At 42.3% G+C, this 22,885-nt stretch overlaps 3 protein-coding genes across 4 annotated transcripts in view; 1 reads left to right on the top strand and 2 right to left on the bottom strand.

Annotated features, from left to right (window-relative positions):
- Positions 1 to 1,549, bottom strand: part of tmem131 (transmembrane protein 131) — a 30,169-nt gene extending 28,620 nt beyond the window's left edge. The window contains exon 1 of the mRNA XM_068725304.1: positions 1,337 to 1,549. Within this exon, the coding sequence (XP_068581405.1) occupies positions 1,337 to 1,448 (112 nt within the window). The 5' untranslated portion in view covers positions 1,449 to 1,549. The remainder of the gene's footprint in view (positions 1 to 1,336) is intronic.
- A 4,715-nt stretch (positions 1,550 to 6,264) lies between these two features.
- Positions 6,265 to 13,580, top strand: cnga3a (cyclic nucleotide gated channel subunit alpha 3a). 2 transcript variants are annotated; one of them, XM_068725343.1, is made up of 8 exons: positions 6,265 to 6,481; positions 8,498 to 8,612; positions 8,712 to 8,789; positions 9,665 to 9,838; positions 10,626 to 10,772; positions 10,886 to 10,987; positions 11,072 to 11,178; positions 11,638 to 13,580. In XM_068725343.1, the coding sequence occupies exons 2-8, from the start codon at positions 8,512 to 8,514 to the stop codon at positions 13,032 to 13,034; spliced, it is 2,106 nt and encodes a 701-aa protein (XP_068581444.1). In that variant the 5' UTR covers positions 6,265 to 6,481; positions 8,498 to 8,511; the 3' UTR covers positions 13,035 to 13,580. The 2 variants fall into 2 exon arrangements, with proteins under 2 accessions (XP_068581444.1, XP_068581446.1); XM_068725345.1 differs by lacking the exon at positions 10,626 to 10,772.
- Positions 13,581 to 13,936: 356 nt separating this feature from the next.
- Positions 13,937 to 21,359, bottom strand: ube3a (ubiquitin protein ligase E3A). The gene is made up of 11 exons (XM_068725342.1): positions 21,060 to 21,359; positions 20,027 to 20,073; positions 19,559 to 19,818; positions 18,290 to 19,470; positions 17,812 to 17,956; positions 17,456 to 17,661; positions 16,945 to 17,109; positions 16,019 to 16,174; positions 15,865 to 15,938; positions 15,213 to 15,356; positions 13,937 to 14,992 (listed from the first exon to the last, which is right to left on the bottom strand). Coding segments are annotated over exons 2-11 (2,454 nt in total). The 5' UTR covers positions 20,029 to 20,073; positions 21,060 to 21,359; the 3' UTR covers positions 13,937 to 14,871.
- Positions 21,360 to 22,885: the final 1,526 nt, after the last annotated feature.

Raw genomic sequence — 22,885 nt, 5'->3', positions numbered from 1 at the left:
GATCTTATTATTATAGTCACTGTCAAAAGCCTACATGCTGCATGACCAGACATCATCACATGTACATAACCATCCAGTCAGGTGTATAACTCACAGAACACACGACTTGTACATGTAGACGTTGTAATGTATTGTTGATCATTGGTGCTATATATTTATATTTATATTTGTATTTGTATATATGGACGTACATTAGAGTCTGTTCTTAGCTTGTGTTTGTCCGTCTGTCTGTGGAGGCGATGCAGTGAGAGATTACAGGTTCATAGCAGTGTTCACATGAGTCAAGTTGAATCTGAGCGATAACTTCCTTCATCGCTCAGCTGTTTAGATAAAGTCCCAGATTGTGTTGCACGTGCATTGAGGCCCAGTGTAAACACACCACGCAGGTCTAGTAAAAGTTGACCCTGCAGCTCATCCTGGCGGACTGATCCTGTGACGTCACGTGATCAGACAGCTGGACCCTCCGGTCCTCTGGATGAATAACAGAACAGGAGCTAGTGCCACCGATCAGAGCCAAACAAATCACACCTCTGAGCCACGTTTACAAGCATCAGCTGACTGATTCAAACAGTTCCTGTATTGAGAGGAAGTCATGTCAGGAAGCCAGAGACCGTGTTGCAAATAGAACTGACTCCAACACATTAAGATCACACAGTAGATGTTTTAAAGAGTCCATCAATGCAGCACACTGTCTTTAGTCCGGGTTTCTATTGAACAGCTGTCCCTCGTATCTCCTGAATGATGATTCTACTGATATTAATATCCTCACTTCTTCATAACTCTGTGAATGTGATCTTATATTCTGTGTTCAGGTTTACTTTGTAACATCTGCCTCCAGGAGCATTTACAGCTATGTTTGTATTAATGTGTCAAATAATCCAATAAATAAATAAATAGAGAACAGCAGCTAGCATTGGAGCTAGCTATGATGCTAACGAGCTGCTCTTGTTCCCCATTACTTCTCTGTGTTTGTGATTAAAGGTGTTAGCCTGACTTTAGCCTTATATGGACACAACATGACAACAAGCTACAGACGAAGCTAACGTTCACTGTTTACCGTTAACAGGCCACACAGAGCTAACGGACAGCTAGTTAGCACTTCAGTGATCAACTGTCAACCCGGCTCCAGTTGCTAGTGACAGTTGGTTATGAACGCATGAGGTGAATAACCACGTTCAGCTGGGTTCAAACGTTAGCTAGCAGACGTTAAGCTAAGTGAGTTAGCTGTGTCAAAAAGTATTTCTACGTAAGGGCCTTACGTAGAAATATGCCTACGGAAGTTAGCGCTACATGCTACATGCTAATGAAGTTAGCGCTACATGCTAAGTTTACAAACCTTGTTTATTGGCCCGCGTGGTTTGAATAAAAGCAATAAATAACATCCTCAATAATCCGAAACATGGTGGTCTTCTCCTCGTTGAACTCGGGGCTCGTTCTTCACTCGCCATGCCGCAGTTTGTTCTTCTGTTACGGTGACAACAACCGAGCGGGTGAAGCTCTTCTTCTTCTGACTCTGTCAATCATAGCCGAGAGGGAGCATCTAACTAACACCGAGCAGGACGGCGGCCTCTCTCGCGCTGTTTCTTCTCTTTGGTTCCGTGGTGGTGTGTGGTTGGTGGTTTTAGGGGGCGTACCGCCACCTACCGGACCGGAAGATGCAGTGTCGAGATACTCACATCAGTCCCTTTATTTTTACGTTATTTTGTCAAATAAAGTGATAATTAAATGATGTATGTTGTCTTTACATTTTATATTGTTTTCAAAAACAACATAAATATTCTAAACGGGCCCAATTCGGTTCATAGAGTCTCAAAAAGTAAGATGGGAACCAGAACCTTCAGCTGTCAAGCTCTTCTTCTGTGGAACCAGCTTACAGTTTCAGTCCAGGGGTCAGAAACCATCACCACATTTAAGTAGGCTTCACGGTTCATAGTTAGGACTGGTTCAGGTTTATAGTTAGTGCTGGTTCAGGTTTATAGTTAGGGCTGGTTCAGGTTCATAGTTAGGGCTGGTTCAGGTTTATAGTTAGGGCTGGTTCAGGTCTATAGTTAGAGCTGGTTCAGGTTTATAGTTAGTGCTGGTTCAGGTTAATAGTTAGGGCTGGTTCAGGTTTATAGTTAGGGCTGGTTCAGGTTTATAGTTATAGCTGATTCAGGTCTATAATTAGAGCTGGTTCAGGTTTATAGTCAGTGCTGGTTCAGGTCTATAGTTAGGGCTGGTTCAGGTTTATAGTTAGGGCTGACTCAGGTCTATAGTTAGGGCTGGTTCAGGTTTATAGTTAGGGCTGGTTCAGGTCTATAATTAGGGTTGGTTCAGGTTTATTGTCTGAGGTGAATTTGTGATTTTGGGCTTTACAAAATATAAATGTAATTTAATTGACTTGAAATGAACCAATAAATGTAAACTGGAGCCTGAGTCGTGTTACCCAGTTATTGTACGATATCAACAATAAAGCAGACTAGAAGGACGACAGACTAACTCACAGTGAGATAAGATATGATTTATTACAGGATGATTACGTTTAGAGTGACAAAGGTGGACCCTCTGCTGCTCCTCTAATCATCACACAACACTGTGAACATGTCTGTACAGAGACGTCTCTGTAAGTAAGATTTTAAATGATGAGGTCCACTTTAAATGCACAGCTGTGACGAGTGATACATCATTTCATTTTCTCTTTATCCTCTTATTTTCTGCGGATACAAATATAACAATTTAATATTCTATAACTGTATTTAGATTATTGATATAAAATATAAGTAAACTAATAGATTACATTATTAAACTACCGCAACAGTAATTAAAGCTGTTGAAATGAGCTGCAACATTAAAGTGATGAACACATGAATGCATCAATAATTATAGTACATTAACAGATATTATCCTACACAATGAGTACTTTTACTTCAGGCGGTTTACTGGTGTGTAGCTGGAGGCCTGAAGGAGAAGCTGCAGAACCTGAACCCTGAGAACAAAGAGCCCTTAAACCTGACAGCTCCTCAGGTGAGTGTTTGAGGCAGCAGAGATTACCAGCTGCACAGGAATGTTCACGTTCAAGTTCCTGTGAAGCGTCAGCCATGAATGGTGACACGCTGAGGAGCATTTCCTAAAGTGTCCTGCAGAGGGCAGCAGTGTGATGAACCTTCCTCATGATCCCGTCACCGTTGAGAAAGGAAAGAGTGAACAAACAACACAATGAATAAAAAGTCTGATCAACACATGGTTTCTATATGTTTTTGTGTCATGACATTGTTTTGCTCACATGTATAATATGGACACGCTACACTTTCACATATCTGTACATGTGTCATGGATGGATTACTGAACAGACCTACTGGACACAGGGGCCCAAAGTCTCAGGGGCCCCGGCCCTCTACAAAAACCAGGCAGATCCTCCAAATGACCACAAAGAGAAACCAAACAGAGACAAATATCAACTACTAAGAGACACAAAAGAACTACAAAGAGACAAATATCAACTACAAAGAGACACAAAAGAACTACAAAGAGACAAATAACAACTACAAAGAGACATAAAAGAACTACAAAGAGACAAATATAAACTACAAAGATACATAAAAGAACTACAAAGAGACAAATATAAACTACAAAGAGACACAAAATAACTATAAAGAGACAAATAACAACTACAAAGAGACATAAAATAACTACAAAGAGACAAATAAATAACAACTACAAAGATACATAAAAGAACTACAAAGAGACAAATATCAACTACAAAGAGACACAAAAGAACTACAAAGAGACAAATATCAACTACAAAGAGACACAAAAGAACTACAAAGAGACAAATATCAACTACAAAGAGACACAAAAGAACGACAAAGAGACAAATAAATAACAACTACAAAGATACATAAAAGAACTACAAAGAGACACAAAAGAACGACAAAGAGACAAATATCAACTACAAAGAGACACAAAAGAACGACAAAGAGACAAATATCAACTACAAAGAGACACAAAAGAACGACAAAGAGACAGAAAACAGAAGAGATGCAATATGACTACAAAAAGCAATTCAGATGTTAAACCGACTTATTTAATTAAATCAACACACTAAAATGTTGCTACATGTGAATAATTTACCAGGTGAAATATTAAAAACATCTTTTATCAGTCACATGTGAACGTAAAGGTAAGCGCACACACACACACACACACTGATTGTGAGTGGGAACAGGAACACACTGATTGGTGAAATGACGGTAGTTATTGTGATTATGAAACAAAGATGTCATCATGTTGTGTTTGACGTGACTGAGGTTGTCGCGGTAACGCTGCTGGAGGATAAACCGTCGTCTCTGATTGGACGAAAACAACGAACGAGCTTCAAGTGATCAACTCATCAGAACAAGAGGAACATCTGAGGAGCACTCAGGAAGAGACGAGACTCTGTTCTACCTCACAGGCATGTCCTTCATGAAGACATTAATGAAGACATGATTCACCAGAGTCAAGATAATAATAACTTTATTAATACATCTTGAAAAACACAGTTTACAAAGTGCTTCAACAGACACTCAGTGAGGTTCAACGACCAAATAAAGTCTTTTAAATTTAAAGCCTGACAAAACAAAACAATGTGATAAGAACAAACTAAGAAATAAAATAAAATAAATAAATAAATAAATACAATTAAATTAAATTTAATTTAATTTAATTTAATTTAATTTAATTTAATTAAATAAATAGAATGAAACATTTTTTAAATATATATTACTGATAAAATACTATATACTTTACAAGTACTATATATTTTGGGGCCCGACGTGCTTGAAACCAGCGAGGAGAAGCCGACTCTTTACTCGTCTTCCTCCGGCTGACACCTGAAGAGGAGCGTCCAGCTGGATGCGGTCTGGACTCAGCTGCTGTGGAACACGTGGAGAGGCTGCACGGCGGGCTGACTTGTAAATGCACAGAGAGGCCGGCATGCAGGAGACAATAGTTGGCCGGTGAGAGAGCCCCGGCTTTAGGGAGCAGTAATTACCATGTGCCTTCTGGCAGAGACGTAAAGAGGCTTTCAACAGATCTCTGCACCTGGAGACTAAACCCGATGAGGCCTGGAGGAGCAGGGAGAGTGATTGCTCTCCTCTTTATTGGACCGAAGCAGCAGCTGAGCGAAATAAAGAAAACAGAAGTCCGTTGTGGCTGCGGATGACCTCACAGCTCAGCCTGTTTAGTGTCAGTGCATGTAAGCACCTTTTCTGGGTATCCAGCACCGCGCTTCTATTAATGGATTGCCCTAAACCCCACTCTCAGTGAGGACAATCCAAAGTCTGTTACGCTGCTCAATCCCTTCAGTTTGAGACGACCAGACGCTGAGAACAACACAATCAGGCTCCAGAATGTATCTAGAATACACACATATACATATATATATACATATATATATATACATATATATGTATATATATATATACATATACATATATACGTATATATATATATATATACATATATATGTATATATATATATATATACATATATATGTATACATATACATACATACATATATATGTATATGTATACATATATGTATGTATGTATATGTATGATGGAGAGTCAGAGACCATGAGTCACAATGATCACTAGAGCAGCTGCAGTGTGTTCATGAGTCGGTAACACCGGCTCAGAGGAACCATGGTGGAGTGAGCACATCCATGAGGGGCATCAGGTGCTGGACCAGGAGCTCAGGTCTAAGCTGGATTAGTGCTGCAGCTCCGTATATCACCTCATGCCTTCAGGTGATGGGGGGGGGTAATAGATATCACAGTGAAAACTACTTTCACTAAGATTTAGATTTTAAGTTGATAGGGTTATTTTTGGTACCAGTTTACGAAAATGTTTGTTTAAATATTGAATAAGACTTTTATTAAATATGTGATTATTGTTGTACATAAAGGTGAACGTTAGATAAAGACAGGTTCAACATGTGGACAGAACAGAGTTAAAAGGTTTACAGAGAGACCACATGAGTCCACTGATGGACTACAGTGGTGGACAGGTCTACTGGTGGACAGGTCTACTGGTGGACAGATCTACTGGTGGACAGGTCTAGTAATGGACAGGTCTAGTAATGGACAGGTCTACTGGTGGACAGGTCCACTGGTGGACAGGTCCAGAGGGATGGACTACAGTACAGGACTACAAAGATGGACGGCTCCGTGATGGACAGGTCTCCTCCCCCTCTCTGATCCGGGACCTTGTGCGCTCAGCAGCTCAGTCCTCGTCCAGCAAACTGCAGCCAATTAAAGACGAGAAGCTCAATGTTCACCTGAAGGACCGAAAAGAAGAAGAAGAAAACGAAGAAGAAGAAGAAAAAGAAGAGAAGAAGAGAAGAAGAAGAGAAACTGTGAATCACTGGAGAGGTTCTGAAGATGGAACCAAGCAGAAGAGGTCAGAGTGGGATTAACGGTTCTGTCGGGAAACAGAAGTCAGCGTGAGACTTCTTCACCGGTGAGTCCGTCTGAGAGAACGTTAGAACAGGAGAACGTTAAAACAGGAGAACGTTAAAACAGAAGAACGTTAAAACAGGAGAACGTTAAAACAGAAGAACGTTAAAACAGGAGAACGTTAAAACAGAAGAACGTTAAAACAGAAGAACGTTAAAACAGGAAAACGTTAAAACAGAAGAACGTTAAAACAGGAGAACGTTAGAACAGGAGAACGTTAAAACAGGAGAACGTTAAAACAGGAGAACGTTAAAACAGGAGAACGTTAAAACAGAAGCGTCGGTTCTTCAGTCTGGAGATGTTTCAATGAAGGTCTTCTAAAGACTCGCACGGAGTGACCGTAAAGACTCGACACGACGTTAAGATGTAATAAGAGTAATAATAAGACTAATAATAAGTAATAATAAGAGTAATAATAAGACTGATAATAAGTAATAATAAGAGTAATAATAAGACTAATAATAAGTAATAATAAGAGTAATAATAAGACTAATAATAAGTAATAATAAGAATAATAATAAGAGTAATAATAAGACTAATAATAAGAGTAATAATAAGACTAATAATAAGACTAATAATAAGTAATAATAAGACTAATAATAAGAGTAATAATAAGAGTAATAATAAGACTAATAATAAGAGTAATAATAAGACTAATAATAAGAGTAATAATAAGAGTAATAATAAGACTAATAATAAGAGTAATAATAAGACTAATAATAAGAGTAATAATAAGTAATAATAAGACTAATAATAAGAGTAATAATAAGAGTAATAATAAGACTAATAATAAGACTAATAATAAGAGTAATAATAAGAGTAATAATAAGACTAATAATAAGAGTAATAATAAGACTAATAATAAGTAATAATAAGAGTAATAATAAGAGTAATAATAAGACTAATAATAAGAGTAATAATAAGAGTAATAATAAGACTAATAATAAGAGTAATAATAAGACTAATAATAAGTAATAATAAGAGTAATAATAAGAGTCATTGTCTTATTCTTAGTCTTATTAGAAGTCATACTCGTGTCAGCTGAACTGTGCACGCGCCTGGAAGCTGATATAACATGTTTATCTTTATGGAGATTATGAATACATGAAGAATTTAAACTGTTAGAATAAGAAGTGGATTATTATTACTGCTGCATTAAATGAGGATGATGACGAAGATGAAGGACCAAATATTACGTGTACAGAATTATTAATAAGTTAATATTAGTAAGTTTAACAGTGAATCAAAGCGTTGTTATTATTATTATGAATCATTTGAGTCGATATGAGGGTTGGTGCATCAGGAGGAGGTCTCTACGTCACTTTAATGTGATGTGATTATTGTGTATTTATTAATATGATAGAACAACATAACGTCAGATGTGTTCACAGGGTGAAGTGTGTGTGTGTGTGTGTGTGTGTGTGTGTGTGTGTGTGTGTGTGTGTGTGAACGTCTTCACTGCGTCACAGCGGCAGAGAGCTGTGAGTGGTCACACTGAACTCTGCTGCTCTGGGAGTTAATGAGTTAATTCGGTGGGGGCCGGTTAACTCCCGGTTAACTCCCGGTTAACTCCCTGGTATTACCACTAATCTGCACGTGTTCACGTGTTACAACCACCGGAGTCCCCAGAGATCAGAGAGTCAATGTTCAGCAGGGAGAGTCACGGTGGAGATGTAGCCTCCTCCACCGTGGACACATGAACACATGAGCACATGAGCACATGAGCACATGAACTAGATGTTTAGGGACCCTGATCACGGTCTACAGGTGGACCGGTTCTTAAAGTGGCGCTCTAATGGACTTAACCCGCCGCGTACGCCGCCTGAGCGCCGCCTCTCTCCGGCCTCCTGTAAGCCACAGCTTAGTTATTTCAGAGAGCAGCTGAGCGTCCACAGAGAGCTCTGATCCTGTTTAGTGTTAAGGACATAACGAGGTTCTATCTTTAGGCTGCTGCGCTCTCAGACGGTAAACACATGAACCGCTTCAACATGTCCCGTTGGTGTGTGTCTGTGTGCCGCAGAGCCTGCAGACGACATGGCGAGGATCGGCTGTGAGAAGTCCTTCGGCGGCAGACGGCGTCCGTCCTCCAGCAGGCCCGATGACGAGCTCGCCGTCATCGAAAACGGGAACAGCAGGTCCGGTTTGTTAGACTCTCGGCCTTCGTCCTCTAGATGCTGCATGCACAATGAGTGAGATGAGTCTTCATCACGTCTCTGTAACGTCTGTCCTCACAGGGCTCCGTCTCTCTGTGGAGACAACCCGGAGACGGCGTTGTCCTCAGAGTCCCTCACAGGAGCCGGGGCCGTGGCCAGGTAGACTACATGTCTTCACAGCTGTTGTTCCACCGGTGGTGGAGAGTTTATCTCCATACTTCATGTTCATCTTAATACATCTAGTGCTGCTTCAACTACAGCACATCAGAACTTAATACGTAAACAGGCCCAATAGAAAGGGCCCAAAAATATGAATGTAAATATCTCACGACCCGTCAGACGTTGAGAAGCACTAGACTGAACTATCTACATGTATAACATGTTAATAAACTCCTCAACAGTAACAGTGAGTCTGGTCTCATCAACACTACGTTACACATAAAACTGTGTTATTGTCGATCACGTTTCTAGAAAACACATGTTCTCCCACATTCTGTTTGTTTTCTCCGTATCATGAATACGTTTTTATTGTGAGGAATGTTGTCAGAATGAAGGTTGGGTCACATCGTGACCCAGGAGACCACTGTTCAAGTCCTTTATCAACGGTTCCTATGATACTAAAACATGAACCCTCAACTTACGTCCAGCAGCTTCCTCTCGTTACATGAAAACAGTCTTTTCAAAATAAACTTTCGTCTTCACAGGAAACAACTCAGTTATGTTTAATAAAGATGATGAAATACTAAAACATGAAACGTGATTCAGAGCCGTTAGAACACCTCAGTGTTGATCTGAAACATTCAACGTATCCGTGGAAAGTTCTAATGTTGAAGAACTCTGTTCTCCGATGAACAGAACCTGACCACACATCTCAGGGCTCTCGTTAGTGGGCCATGTGCTCAGTGGAGTGTTTCTTTGTTGTCCTACTTTTAGAATGTGAGTACTGCCTCCACCACTGGTACCTAGGTCCTCTGCTTCAGTCCTAGACTAGACGGGTATCACCGTGTTCTGTTTCCCTGCTGCTAACCTTCCAGGCTCTCTTACTTCTTCTTCATGCTGTGGAACCGGGCGTCTCACAGAGAGAACCCCCAAACAGAGCGGCACGACTCGTTCCTGGAGCGCTTCAGAGGCCCCGAGCTCCAAGACCTCTCCAGCCGAGAGAGCAACGCCCAGTCTGTGGGCCCCAACGACACGACCCGCAAGAGGAAGTAAGTACCGGACCCAGTCTACGTGAATCTAGTCTAAACTGAGTCAAACTGGCTAAGAGGAACCAGAAAGTCGTCGCAGTGAAAAGCAAGTCCTCGTCACAAAGAGCGTCTTGCAGCTGGAAAACTGAGAAAGGATTTTAGAACATTTAGCATTGAACAGATGAATAAATACTCAAACGAGGGACCCGGTCTTGTGTGACACACTTAAGACATCTTGAATTGATCGCTCCATTCATTCATAGCGTGACACTGTGGAGGTTCACCGGTCAAACATCCTGTCTTGTATTTCAGTCTTGGCAGTAAGTGGCCGCTCGCTGCTTACAACATGAATAACTGCAACAACACGGACGAGTAAGTGTGAGTCAGGACGTAGAGTAGAACACTAGATGGTTCTAGAGTCTTCATGCTGGACGTATCATACAGATAACGTGGTACATTCTGCAGTAAATAGCGACGCTAGAGGTCCTTTAATCCCCGTCCCTGTCTGGTGCTTCCTCCCGCATTAATAATCATAATAATGCATTTTATTTATGCAGCGCATTAGACAGATGAAACCTTTTTGTTGCAAGTTACGATGTGGGTCGCACTGATGTTTAGTGGTAAACAGTAAACTCACCTGTAATGTTACGATGCCACCTGCTGGACGAATGTGTGACCTGCACCAGATCTTCCAACAAAGACTCCAGAAAGTGTGAATCCTCCACTAGACCCCCTCTCCTCCTGTAGACCGGTAGCCCCTCATAGACCACCACCATGAAAAAAAACCAACTAAACTTGTGATTTGTAGCAAAAAAGAGGAGATTAAAAAAGATGAGAAAAAGGAGGAGGAGAAGAAAGACGACAAGAAGGATGAGAAGAAGGAGGAGAAGAAGGAGGAGAAGAAGGATGATAAAAAGGACGATAAGAAAGATGATAAAAAGAAGGAGGAGCCACCGTAAGTACAGCGTTAGACACGGTCTACTGGGAAATGTAACGACAGAAGACACACCTGTCTGTTTGATGCGTACTGTACAACACTAACACAAAGTAATGTTGAGTTGTCTTTAGGAAAGAAATCTGGATCATGGATCCGGCCACAGACCAGTACTACCGATGGCTGACCGTCATCGCGGGTCCAGTGTTCTACAACCTCATGATGATCGTAACAAGGTATCGTCCGTCTAACGTGCTTCTAAGTGTCCCTGGGTGAGGTCTGTTCATACATCTCATGAACGTGTCCTCCTCGTCTCGCAGATCCTGCTTTAACGAGCTCCAGGACACGTACACGAACCTCTGGCTCTTCTTGGACTACTTCACGGACATCCTCTACTTCACAGATACGTTCGTCAGATCAAGAACAGGTTGGATTCTAGTTTGAACATGTGCACCGTAGAAAGAGAACAGGAGTGAAAGGACAGCCGGATGGTCGGAGGGGCGGCCATTTCTTTTGTGTTTTGCTATTGCGACCCTTGAAGGTGTCACGGTTCACAAAAAGCATCCAAATGCATGACTCAGGAGGCAAAGAAGTAAGAGTCAAGAGTCTTTACTGAGAAATACAAGGATCGTTAGGTAACTAGCATACAGTTGGTGGGTCAGCTAGCCACCATGCTTTAATGCTACACTGGTTACAGAGCATGAGACAAACAGCAGGCTGGTGGCCTCATTGTTCTCACCACAACCACCGCCACCATTCTCCTCTGTACTAGTCCACGGAAAGCAGTTCAACGTCCGTTCTCCTCCTGTTCTAGTTCTATGATGAACACCAATTTGTGTCCGTTGTTGTTCTGGGTTTGGCTCCTAACTTTGTGTTTGTTCCTCAGGTTACCTGGAACAAGGCCTGTTGGTGAAAGATTCCACGAAACTGAGAAATAACTACAGAACGACATCTCAGTTCAAATACGACATGATTTCAATGATACCCACCGATCTGCTGTTTCTGAAGTTCGGATACAACAACCCAGAGTTCAGATTCAACCGTCTTTGCAAAATCTCGAGGCTTTTTGAGTTCTTTGAGCGGACTGAAACCAGAACCAGCTTCCCAAACATGTTCCGTATCAGCAATCTCGTACTTTATATCCTCGTTATTATCCACTGGAACGCTTGTATGTTCTTTGCCATTTCGAAAACCATTGGTTTTGGAACTGACACGTGGGTATATCCCAATATCAGCCACCCAGAGCACGGCCGCTTGGCCAGGAAGTACATCTACTCCCTGTACTGGTCCACACTGACCCTCACCACCATCGGAGAGACCCCCGCACCAGTCAGGGATGTTGAATTCGTCTTTGTCATCGCCGACTTCCTCACGGGTGTGCTGATCTTTGCTAGTATTGTCGGTAACGTCGGTGCCATGATCTCCAACATGAACGCCTCTCGTGCCGAGTTCCAGGCGAAGATCGACTCCATTAAGCAGTACATGCAGTTCCGAAAGGTCACCAAAGACCTGGAGGCCAGGGTCATCAAGTGGTTTGACTACCTGTGGACCGAGAAGAAGACCTGCGACGAGAAGGAAGTTTTGAAGAACCTCCCAGACAAGCTCAAGGCCGAGATCGCCATCAACGTCCATTTGGATACCCTGAAAAAAGTGCGTATTTTCCAGGATTGCGAAGCTGGTCTGCTGATTGAGTTGGTGCTCAAGCTGCAGCCACAAGTGTTCAGTCCTGGCGATTACATCTGTAAGAAGGGGGATATTGGCAGGGAGATGTACATCATCAAGGAGGGGAAGCTGGCTGTGGTGGCCGACGACGGGGTCACTCAGTTCGTAGTGCTCAGCGATGGTGCGTACTTCGGGGAGATCAGTATCTTGGGCATCAAGGGCAGCAAAGCAGGAAACAGGAGAACAGCCAACATCCGGAGCGTGGGTTACTCCGATCTCTTCGCTCTGTCCAAAGACGACCTGATGGAGGCTCTCACCGAGTATCCAGATGCCAAAAAGGCTCTGGAGGAGAAGGGCAAAGCCATCCTGATGAAGGACAACCTGATCGACGAGGCGATCGCCAACGCCGGCGCTGACCCCAAAGACCTGGAGGAGAAGATCGTCAAACTGCAGGGAAACCTGAACCTCATGCAGACTAAGTTTGCCCAGCTGATGGCGGAGTTCAACTCGGGCCAGTCGAGGATGAAGCAGAGGGTCACGGAGATGGAGGCCAAAGTCAAATCCATCCGACCCGAGGATCTGTCAGAGGTGGTGGCCGACAAGGACAAAAAGGTCCAGTGAACGTGAGAGACACCTGAGGACTTTACAGGAAACGAGGGGCTTTTTCATGTAGAATAGCAGAGTGACACTTTTCAAAGGACCATGTTTATATCTATTTATACATCTGTTCATCATCATTATAACGTGTCAAATTGTGTACAGTGTATGCAGCAAATGTTTTTGTGTGTATGCTTTGAGTCTATTTTTATGTCGTCATGAAACTACTTCAGTATGTATGTACATGTATGTACATATACACACACGTGTATATATTGTGTATGCAAAAAAAAAAGAAAAAGAAAAGGCTTTTCACAGCCTTAGAATAATGAGGAATGTCTTGATTTCCTGATCAGTATTCACGTTTCCCCCAGAAGAACTTACTGATCTACCTGTCGAGTATAATTATGCTCCGTGAACTGCTTACTGCTGCGTCCACTTGATGCCGTCTGTGAACGTACAACATGAAACCCAAATGCAGTTCTGTTTATGTTATAATCAGCGTACGCTATGAGTTGTAAATTGCGACGTTATATGTAAATAAACATTAAACATGTTCAGATAACATACCGTACGGGTCTAGATGGTCTTTTTTTGGTAAGAGAAAAGCGAGTCGAGTCCCTACGATTCAACATGTTTACAATGTTTACTGAGGGAATAAATCAAGAGAGAAGTAGAGTCATTTTAGACTAGACTTCTATACAACCAGAGGAGTCGCCCCCTGCTGGACACTAGAGAGAATGCAGCTTTGACACTTGAAGAACTGAAGAACTTTGAAGAACCGGAGGTTGTCTCCTGATGAACACAATGATTCCTACAATCAGGTGATTACACACTATAGAAAACATAATGATGTCATATTATCACACCTTTAACACAACATATTGACAATAGCAGCTTTATCTGAAGCACAATGACAAAGTTAATTGATTTAGTTCACCTTTATTGACTTTGCATAATAGTTGCTTTACATAAGAGTTTCACATTATCCGCACATTCTTTATGTACCTGAGATATTTGGCCAAATAAAACACTTCATGTGACTCTTTTCTTTTATATGTATATATATATATATATATACACATATATATATATATATATATGTATATATATATATATATATATATATATATATACACTGTATATACAGTATATAGGCATTGCACATTTTTGGCAACTGCACTTACAAATGTGCAATCAGAAACACTTTAAAAAGCAAACAAAGAGGAGGAGAGACAGGATCAGTCATCCTGAAACCACACGATCCGCTCACACAGTATTCATGTTGTATGTAGTACACAGAAATACTTCAAAATAACCTGGAGGTCAGGGGAGAGTTTGCTCTCACGCCGACAGGAAACAGATCAAATAAGAGCTCGTCAGTGAGGCCGTTTGTGTAGGCAGCAGTAATAAAAACAAATGAAAAGGCTTCACCTCAGTCTAGCACAAGGAGCACCGTTATGCCCAGTCGTCTCCCAGCGGTGGGAAGAGAGGACTGAATACTGCTACACCGCGAGGAACCGGAGAAAACACACACCAGAAAACGTCAAACTACGTCAATAAATAAAACCGCACGCCACTTAAAACCCCGTGTGTAAGTGCACTTTCACAGTTTCACAAATCAGATGTTAAAAAACAAAACACTAAAGGATAAAAACACATAATTCAAGCATTGTGTTGAGCTCTTTGGAGACCTAATGAAGGGTTTGTGTTACAGGAAGTGGAGTCTGACTGGTGCAGCTTGGTGAGGCACAGGGTTGTTGCAGCATTTTTGTTTCACGGCATTTCCCCTTTTTTTGTGATACTCCCTTTTTCTTTAATTTGTAAAAAACGTAGTGGAGAAAACTTGTCTGTTTGTGGATCAAAGCATCCCGAAGCCTTTGGCGTACGTGATGGCCTTGAGGAGTCGCTCCCTCAGTTTGTCCTTGGAGGAGTATTCAGGCAGCAGCAGAGCGTTGAAGCAGGTGTGAGAGGTCGGCAGTCTGAAAGAAGGAAATGAGAACCAATGAGAACCAATGAGAACCGAGTAGAGATGATCCACTAGTCACTCCATTTAACTCATGAAGCTTTGACTTCACTTTAAAGAACTGGCGGTTGTCTCCTGGTTCAGCTGGACGGTTGGACCGGACCTTAGAATCTGTCCGTCCTCGTCCGTCGCTGGTCGTAGAACGAGTTCTTCGTCTGATAATCTGTCTGACGTACCTGTCTGTGTCGGAGCCGTTCTTGGCGATGATCATTTTTAGTTTGCCGAGTCCTCCGACGGGCGCTCTGTCTGTGCCGGTGGTGAACTGAAGAAACAACCTCTTCTGCTCTTCTCCGAACGAGTGAATCGTTTCCCAGAAATCTCTGTGAGCAGGAAATAACAAAATAAAAAACAACGTTAAATAAAATCAGTGTGTCCTACTACTACTACTAATACTACTACTAATACTACTAATAATACCAAAGATGTACCATTCACACGACCACAGAACGTTAGCTCAGTTAACGTTAGCTCAGTCAACGTTAGCTCAGTTAACGTTAGCTCATTTATCGTTAGCTCAGTTATCGTTAGCTCAGTCAATGTTAGCTCAGTTAACGTTAGCTCAGTCAACGTCGGCTCAGTTATCGCTCAGTTAACGTTAGCTCAGTTAACGTTAGCTCAACGTCAGCTCAGTTATCGGTCAGTTATCGTTAGCTCAGTTAATGATAGCTCAGTTAATGTTAGCGCAACGTTAGCTCAGTCAACGTCGACTCAGTTATAGCTCAGTTAACGTTAGCTCAGTTAACGTTGGCTCAGTTATCATCGGCTAAGTCATTGTCAGCTCAGTTGACGCTCAGTAACGCAGTGTGTGAGAGGACAAAAGAGACTCACTTGATGATCTGACTGTCTTTGCTGTAACCTCCATCGTATTCTGTCGTCTTTTCAAGAGCTTCAAAGTCAAGTTTCTGTGAAAGAGATTTCTCCGTTAATCCTAAATCACATATCTACAATAAAGAACCGTTTAAAATAAGCTGTGTTTCCTCACCCTGCTGCCACAGATCAGCATCTCTACTTCCTCCGGTCTGAACAAATACTTCAGAGGAGACTCTTTGGTGACCATCAGGAAACCTTTCTTAAAGGCTTTGAACTGTCTCTCCACACTCTTGTTCAGGATGTAGTCGGCATACATGTCCACAAACTCCTGTGATTCAAAGAGGTCAAAAGCAAAAATACACCTATTAAATGTAAATGTCAGTTAACGTTAGCGCAGTTATGTTAACGTTAACTCAGTCAACGTTAGCTCAGTTAACGTTAGCTCAGTTATCGTTAGCTCACTCAACGTTAGCTCAGTTATCGTTAGCTCAGTCAACGTTGGCTCAGTCAACGTTAGCTCAGTTATCGTTAGCTCAGTTAACATTAGCTCAGTTATGTTAACGTTAACTCAGTCAATGTTGGCTCAGTTAACGTTAGCTCAGTTAGCGTTAGCTCAGTCAACGTTAGCTCAGTCAGCGTTAGCTCAGTTAGCGTTAGCTCGGCTATTGAATGACTGATACTGACGGATATCTGTGTTCTTTATAAACTTCACTCAGAGATGTTATTTTTTTTAACATATTAGATTTGTTTCCAGTGAAATATGAATGATTTTATAAAGTGACTTTAGTGATTGTTGTTGTAAACATAACTGTTGCCGCTCTAGAAACATTAAGTTATTTTAAAAATATAAATACATTCTAATACTGTTCTATAATATAATACAAGATAATATAAAATAATATAATTTAAAATAAAATTATATTATATAATATAATTAATGTAATATAAGATACTACAATATCATATAATATACCATAAAAAAGCAATGACTTAGTATTGAAAACAAACCTATAAGGAATATTAATAAAATCCTAACGATACCATCTACCAACATGTTAAATGAACTCGATCACATGACCTCCACTGTTGTGGTCTCACCTGTCTGTTGTCCTCAGTGACGGGGATCTGGTCTCCCTGCTCCTTCAGGTCGTACAGGATGGGGTTTCCAAACAGGTCTGTGTGTGAGATCTGGTAGGTGAGCATCATGTCTTGCTCCACGTTGCTGCCATATTCCAGCAACTTCTTCAGACTCTGGTAGAGACTCTGCAAGAAGAAAAGAAACGTGAAGAAACACATTGACATGTTAGCTTAGCATAGCAAAGGACCGGAAACAGCTAGCCTGGTTATGTCCAGAAGTAACAAAATACACCTTCTATCCTCTCTAAAGCTCAGTGACATGTAATGTCTCGTTTATTTAATGCACACATAACATAAAGGAGAGAAAACAACACGTTTAATGGTGGATTTGAGCTACCATAGTCTGACTTAAGCTTGGTTTATAATGACCTAATCCTCAAGTGATTGCAGCGTTTGGTCATACATAATAATATGTCAGAAATACAGAACAGTCTTTCACTGCATATGTTAACTTTGGAGAAAGTTACTGTACTGGATGGGAGTCTGACAGGTCCAAGTAGGTCCCCTTCTTGCCCATGAGTTTCCTGTAGACCACCATGGGGAAATGAACGTCCAGGATGCAGTTGTTGTAGATGGCGAGTCCCAGAACAAGTCCAACTAGAGTGTACTGGGCCTCGTTCTCCAGAGAGGACGAGTTAAACCAGAACAGTTTGGTGTCGTCGTCGTAGCTGAACATTCCTGTTCAGGAAGTCAAAACAGAGAGAAAATACATGAAGGACTAGAAACCAAAAGGTATCAATCTTCTCATCTAACTATTGGTAATAAAGCAAAGAAGAGCATTTACTTAAATGTTGAGCTGTTCTGTAAACTTGTGATTTCTGGTCTCACCTATGTCGGGATTGAAGATTTCCTCCAGGACCAACTGAAAGAACTCCTTTGACACCCCGCCCTCGTCGACACCTTGTTCCCCCTCGAACTCCACAAACAGCTGCTTCTTCAGGTCGGACGGGTTCTCCATGGAGATCATCTCCAGCTGCAACACAAGAGGGTTGAATTCATGGAGAGAACAGCAGGGCGGAGCCTAAACATGTCACACCATGCAACTGTAACATTAATGTGTTCACACAAAATAAGAAGCAGATTGATCGTTTGACACGTCGGCTGGTTTACTACGGCGGTATGAAGACACTCTATGGTTTAAACCACAGACACTCTATGGTTTAAACCACAGACACTCTATGGTTTAAACCACAGACACTCTATGGTTTAAACCACAGACACTCTATGGTTTAAACCACAGACACTCTATGGTTTAAACCACAGACACTCTATGAGTCACACCGTCGGACATGTCGCTGTGACTCACTCTGACGAGGGCGTCGTCGATGATGTGATCCCGGCGGACCTTGAGCTTCAGATAGGGGTTGGGCTGCTGGCCCTGGACCATGCTGTAGAGGGCCGTGAGGCGCCGCTCGCTGTACATCCTGATCCGGTTGTCGTAGTACAGCCCCTGGTTCTTGGTGATGACGCTGAGGATGAAGGGGCAGCTCTGGAAGGAGAACTTGGTTTCGGCGTTGACCTTAAAGAAGGTGAAGTCCTTGTCCATCTCCACCACGTCGTTCAGTGACTCGTTCACAAAGTCCTCGTAGGGGAGGAGTGGTCTGATGCTGTCCACGGGTCGGACTCCCAGTTCTTTCTCCAGCGGATCGACCGGCGGACCTTTGTTGTAGAGCCGCTCCTCGCCCAGCAGCTCGTGCAGGGTGAGCTCGTCGGACTCGGGATCTTCATCCTCGTCTTCGTTGTGCTCCACGTCCACGTCGCCGCCCAGGATACTGGCGTAGAAGGCGACCTTCAAGCACTGCGTCGCGGCCACCACGGTAGCGTCGTCGTTCACCAAAGTCTCGCCGTCGTACTCGTTGCTGACGACCGTGAACGTGATGAGCTGCTGGAAGGTCTCCGTCATGCGGCGGATGTGCGCGAGTCCGTACCGGGACCAGAGCTTCGACAGCCTGGCGAGCGCCGACACCGGCAGCTTGCTCATGGCCTTGCAGAACTGCGGCAGAGCTGTTTCCAGGTACTCGGGACTGTGGAGGTTACTGTTCTCCAACACGATGATGAAGATGTTCAGGTAGTCCGGGTTCGTCTCGTACACGTCGAGGTATTCCAGGTCGAGCTCCATGTTGGGAGTGAGGTAAACGAGCGCGTTCACGAGAGCGGCCTCCACCTGGTCGAGGCTCAGAAGTCGGTCGTAGACCCTCCTCACGCCGTCGATGTCCACCGTCACCTCGCAAGGGTCCAGCATCTCATCGAGACCCTCGTCCGGTAGGGAAGCGCCCGTCGTCTCTGAGCTTTGCGTCTCCTGCTCGTCCACATCTGTCGGTTCACAAGAGTCCGGGTTTTCAGCTTCGACCTTCCTGAAACACTTCGTCAAGGCGTCCGAATTGGAGAAAATCCTGCCGATGATGCGGATGAGCGCAGAGTAGTCGCCCCGCTCCTCGCAGAAACTCAGGATCGCACAGATGTTGTTCTCCGTGAGGTAATGAACATCTGGGCCAAAACAGGGGAAAAACAATCGGATTAACACGGTGAACTTGACTCCAAGCTCATAGCCAGCGTCCGGGAGAGTCAGCGTTACCTGAGAAGTCCTCCTTGGCGGGACAGAGGTCCGTCTCGCTCATCTCACCGTCCGGGGCGTCCTTCTCGGAGGGGTGAGGATTACAGAGTTTGGCGTTAATCTTAAACAGGTCGAGCGCTTTGGCCGCCGCAGAATTTTTATCCAGAGGTCGAAAGTCGCGACATGACGCGCAAAACTCATTCGTGCAGTCGCCATTTCCACAGCCGTCGGTTAACTGCCGGAAGTAGCGCTCGATTAGATGCTTTGCAGTCGCTCTGTTCCTGCGGAGCAAGACGTTCAAACAGGAAGTCAGACTCAAACTCATCTGTGGTAGAAAAAACAAGCATCAACATATTCTAGCAAAGCAAATAACGACATCATGACACAGAGGTAAAAAACATCAACGCTTCAGGTGGAAATATGAGTTGAACTCACTGCATGTTAGCTAGTTTAGCTTCTAGTTTAACTAGGTTAAACAGAGAGACTTACATTCGGCTGGATTCAGGAACACTCCTGCAGACCCGATGGACAGTCCTCTGAAAGAAGAGTTCAGTAGTAGTGATCAATTTAACCATTAATATACTGCCTGTCATAAAAGGAGGCGGACTTTACCAGTAATGTAACGGATCTCCCCTCATGGTTCTTCTTATGTGAACCTCAGATCAATGATGGTTATTAACACATGCTGGATTCAGCTAGCTAGCTAGCTAACAAACCAGCTGTCCACTAGTTAGCTAGCTAGCTCAGTGAGTCCGCAACTTGCCGTGAGTCGGTTTAGTTTACGGGGAAGCTAGCCGGCTAGAACAGCTGCAACGGTAACAGTACACATAAAAATGGCCGCCGCTCTGACCATCCTGCTGGGTTGATTTTAATGGGAACGTCTCTTCTACTCCTACTTTATTTTTATGGCGTAACCTAAGCTAAGCTACGACTAGCCAGCTAGCTTAACAGCCACCTGGTTTTCACAACCAGTGAACAGGAAGTGACCATATCTGGACTGAGGAGTGACTAGAGACTCTGGTAGAGACCTGTCAATCAGCGTGTAGCCCCGCCCCTAAATCGCCCCCTGCTTTATGGTGTGTTTGACTCTAAATGGAGCATAATGTACTAAATGAACATCATGCTGTATTGAAGAAGACTGTAAACTAGAGATTGAGACCATAAACTCGTGTTTACAATGTTTACTGAGGGAATAAATCAAGAGAGAAGTAGAGTCATTTTAGACTAGACTTCTATACAACCAGAGGAGTCGCCCCCTGGTGGACACTAGAGAGAATGCAGCTTTAACACATGAAGCTCTGAGGTTGTTTCCTGGTTCTGTACCTTTAAATGGAGACAAAGTAGTTCTTCTTCATGACTTCTCCAACACTGTATAATTCACTGATTAGCATAAATAAATAACTTATTGATATGAATCAAAGCTCGTTATATTACATTAGTTATTACACTGTGACTCACTGTCTCACTGATTCCCTTTAATATAGAATGAATAAAACAAACACGTTAAATCCACTTTACTGACCTGTGATTTGATGATCCGGGGTATTGTGGCCCTGTCTGTCTGTCTGTCTGTCTGTCTGTCTCTCTGTCTGTCTCTGTCTCTCCGTCTCTGTGTCTGTCAGTGACACTGCAAAAATAACGTCCGGTTGTGCACGAGCCGCGTTCAGCCTCTCGAGTCCGCGTGGATGAAACAGACGTCGCGTGCTCACCGACACGAGACGAGTCTCGTGAGGACCGACGGGAGGAAATCTGTGTTTCGTATTATTATTGTTATTTAAGTGTTTGTTGAGTCACAGAACTGATCCTCTGCTACCATCTTGTAAACAAGAGCGACATGTATCCCGGCATGCACAGCGCGAGGCTGTCAAACACCAAGCCCCCCCCCTCCTCTTCAGAAACACACCCGAGATATAATAATTAAGAATAATATAATAATACAATGATATAATATATTACTATAATATAATAATATCTAATAATATAATATAATGTAATGTAATATTACAATAAAATAATAATATAATAATATAATAATACAATAATATAATATTACAATAATATAATATATTATCATAATATAATAATGTCTAATAATATAATATGATGTAATATAATATTACAATAATACAATATATTATCATAATATAATAATATCTAATAATATAATATGATATAATATAATAATACAATAATATAATAATATAATAATACAATATATTATAATAATATAATATAACCATTTACTCACAGTTATACTCCCTACTTACAGTATCTTGTACCTTTTGCTTTAAATAACATTAAGAAGAAGAGGAAAAGTAATAATAATGACAATAATTATTATTATCATTGTTACAATTATAATAATAATTATTAACAACAATTAAAATATATATATATATATATATATATGTATTTATGTATGTATACATACATACATACATATATACATCCATATATTATATCTATTATTGTTATTATTTTGGAGCATGATTGAGGGATAAATAAACATAAATATAAATATATCATATTGAATTGCTTGATTTCTGTCCTGTTGACTGCAGTAAACATCACGGACACTAGGGGGCACCGTGAGGACACCGTGAGGACACTCTTCATAGACACCAGCTGAGTATTTCTATCTTCTTATATTTTAGATGATTTGTTTAAACTGTAGATGAAAACAGAATAATAAGCGTCGGTACTTCTGCTGACACAGTTTGTGAAATCTGTTCCTGGAACCCATCAGAACCTCAGAACCTCAGGAATGTGTCGGGTGGAGCAGAGTTCAGGAGAGGCCGCTGGAGGCTGATCTGCTGAAGGTGGAGTTCATGAAGAGATTCCTGGAGGTTTTGTCTTCTGGGATCAGACCGTCAGCAGCTCAGAGGGATTTCAACACCTCAGCAGAGCGTGAGCGATGACATCATCGCAACGAACCGCCGACTGAAAGGTTGACGAGGCAGAAGACGAGGAGTCTGCTGACGTCTCGGTTTGAAACGTGTTCCTGCTCCTCTCTGTTCAGTTTCACTTTCTATGAAGGTCCAAACTGAACTGTTGTTCATGGTCCCCAGAGGATGAACCGTTGGGACTTTGTTGATCCCCTTGAGCTTCCTCTCGTCCACCGTCCACTTTAAATCATCTGAACATCTACTGGCACAATCCTCTGTGCAGACATTCATGGTCCCCAGAGGATGAATCCTACGGACTGATCCAATGACTCTTCCTGTAGCAGCACCATGAGATTGAATTTAGTCTTTAGTCTGTTGGATGGATCGCCATGAAACTTTAGTGAAAGTTTAGATAAATCCTTATTAATTCTTCACATCTTTCCTTCTCCTCATGGCGTCTTCA

The sequence above is a fragment of the Cebidichthys violaceus genome, unplaced genomic scaffold (genome assembly GCF_023349555.1).
Source record: "Cebidichthys violaceus isolate CVI_PGR_0920_01 unplaced genomic scaffold, fCebVio1.0.p SCAF_35, whole genome shotgun sequence".
NCBI classification, from domain to species: Eukaryota; Metazoa; Chordata; class Actinopteri; order Perciformes; family Stichaeidae; genus Cebidichthys; species Cebidichthys violaceus.
Note: the sequence above shows the minus strand (reverse complement) of the source record. Positions and strands in the feature narration are given on the sequence as shown.

What these genes read in the sequence shown, in the direction of transcription:
- cnga3a (XM_068725343.1), top strand. Translation starts at nt 8,512, where the DNA reads ATGGCGAGGATCGGCTGTGAGAAGTCCTTCGGCGGCAGACGGCGTCCG. An exon ending in CTCATGATGATCGTAACAAG is followed by an intron (nt 10,988 to 11,071) that starts GTATCGTCCGTC and finishes CTCGTCTCGCAG; the next exon opens with ATCCTGCTTTAACGAGCTCC. An exon ending in GTTCGTCAGATCAAGAACAG is followed by an intron (nt 11,179 to 11,637) that starts GTTGGATTCTAG and finishes TTTGTTCCTCAG; the next exon opens with GTTACCTGGAACAAGGCCTG.
- ube3a (XM_068725342.1), bottom strand. An exon ending in AATCTTCAATCCCGACATAG is followed by an intron (nt 17,662 to 17,811) that starts GTGAGACCAGAA and finishes CTTCCTGAACAG; the next exon opens with GAATGTTCAGCTACGACGAC. An exon ending in ACCTGTCAGACTCCCATCCA is followed by an intron (nt 17,110 to 17,455) that starts GTACAGTAACTT and finishes TTCTTCTTGCAG; the next exon opens with AGTCTCTACCAGAGTCTGAA.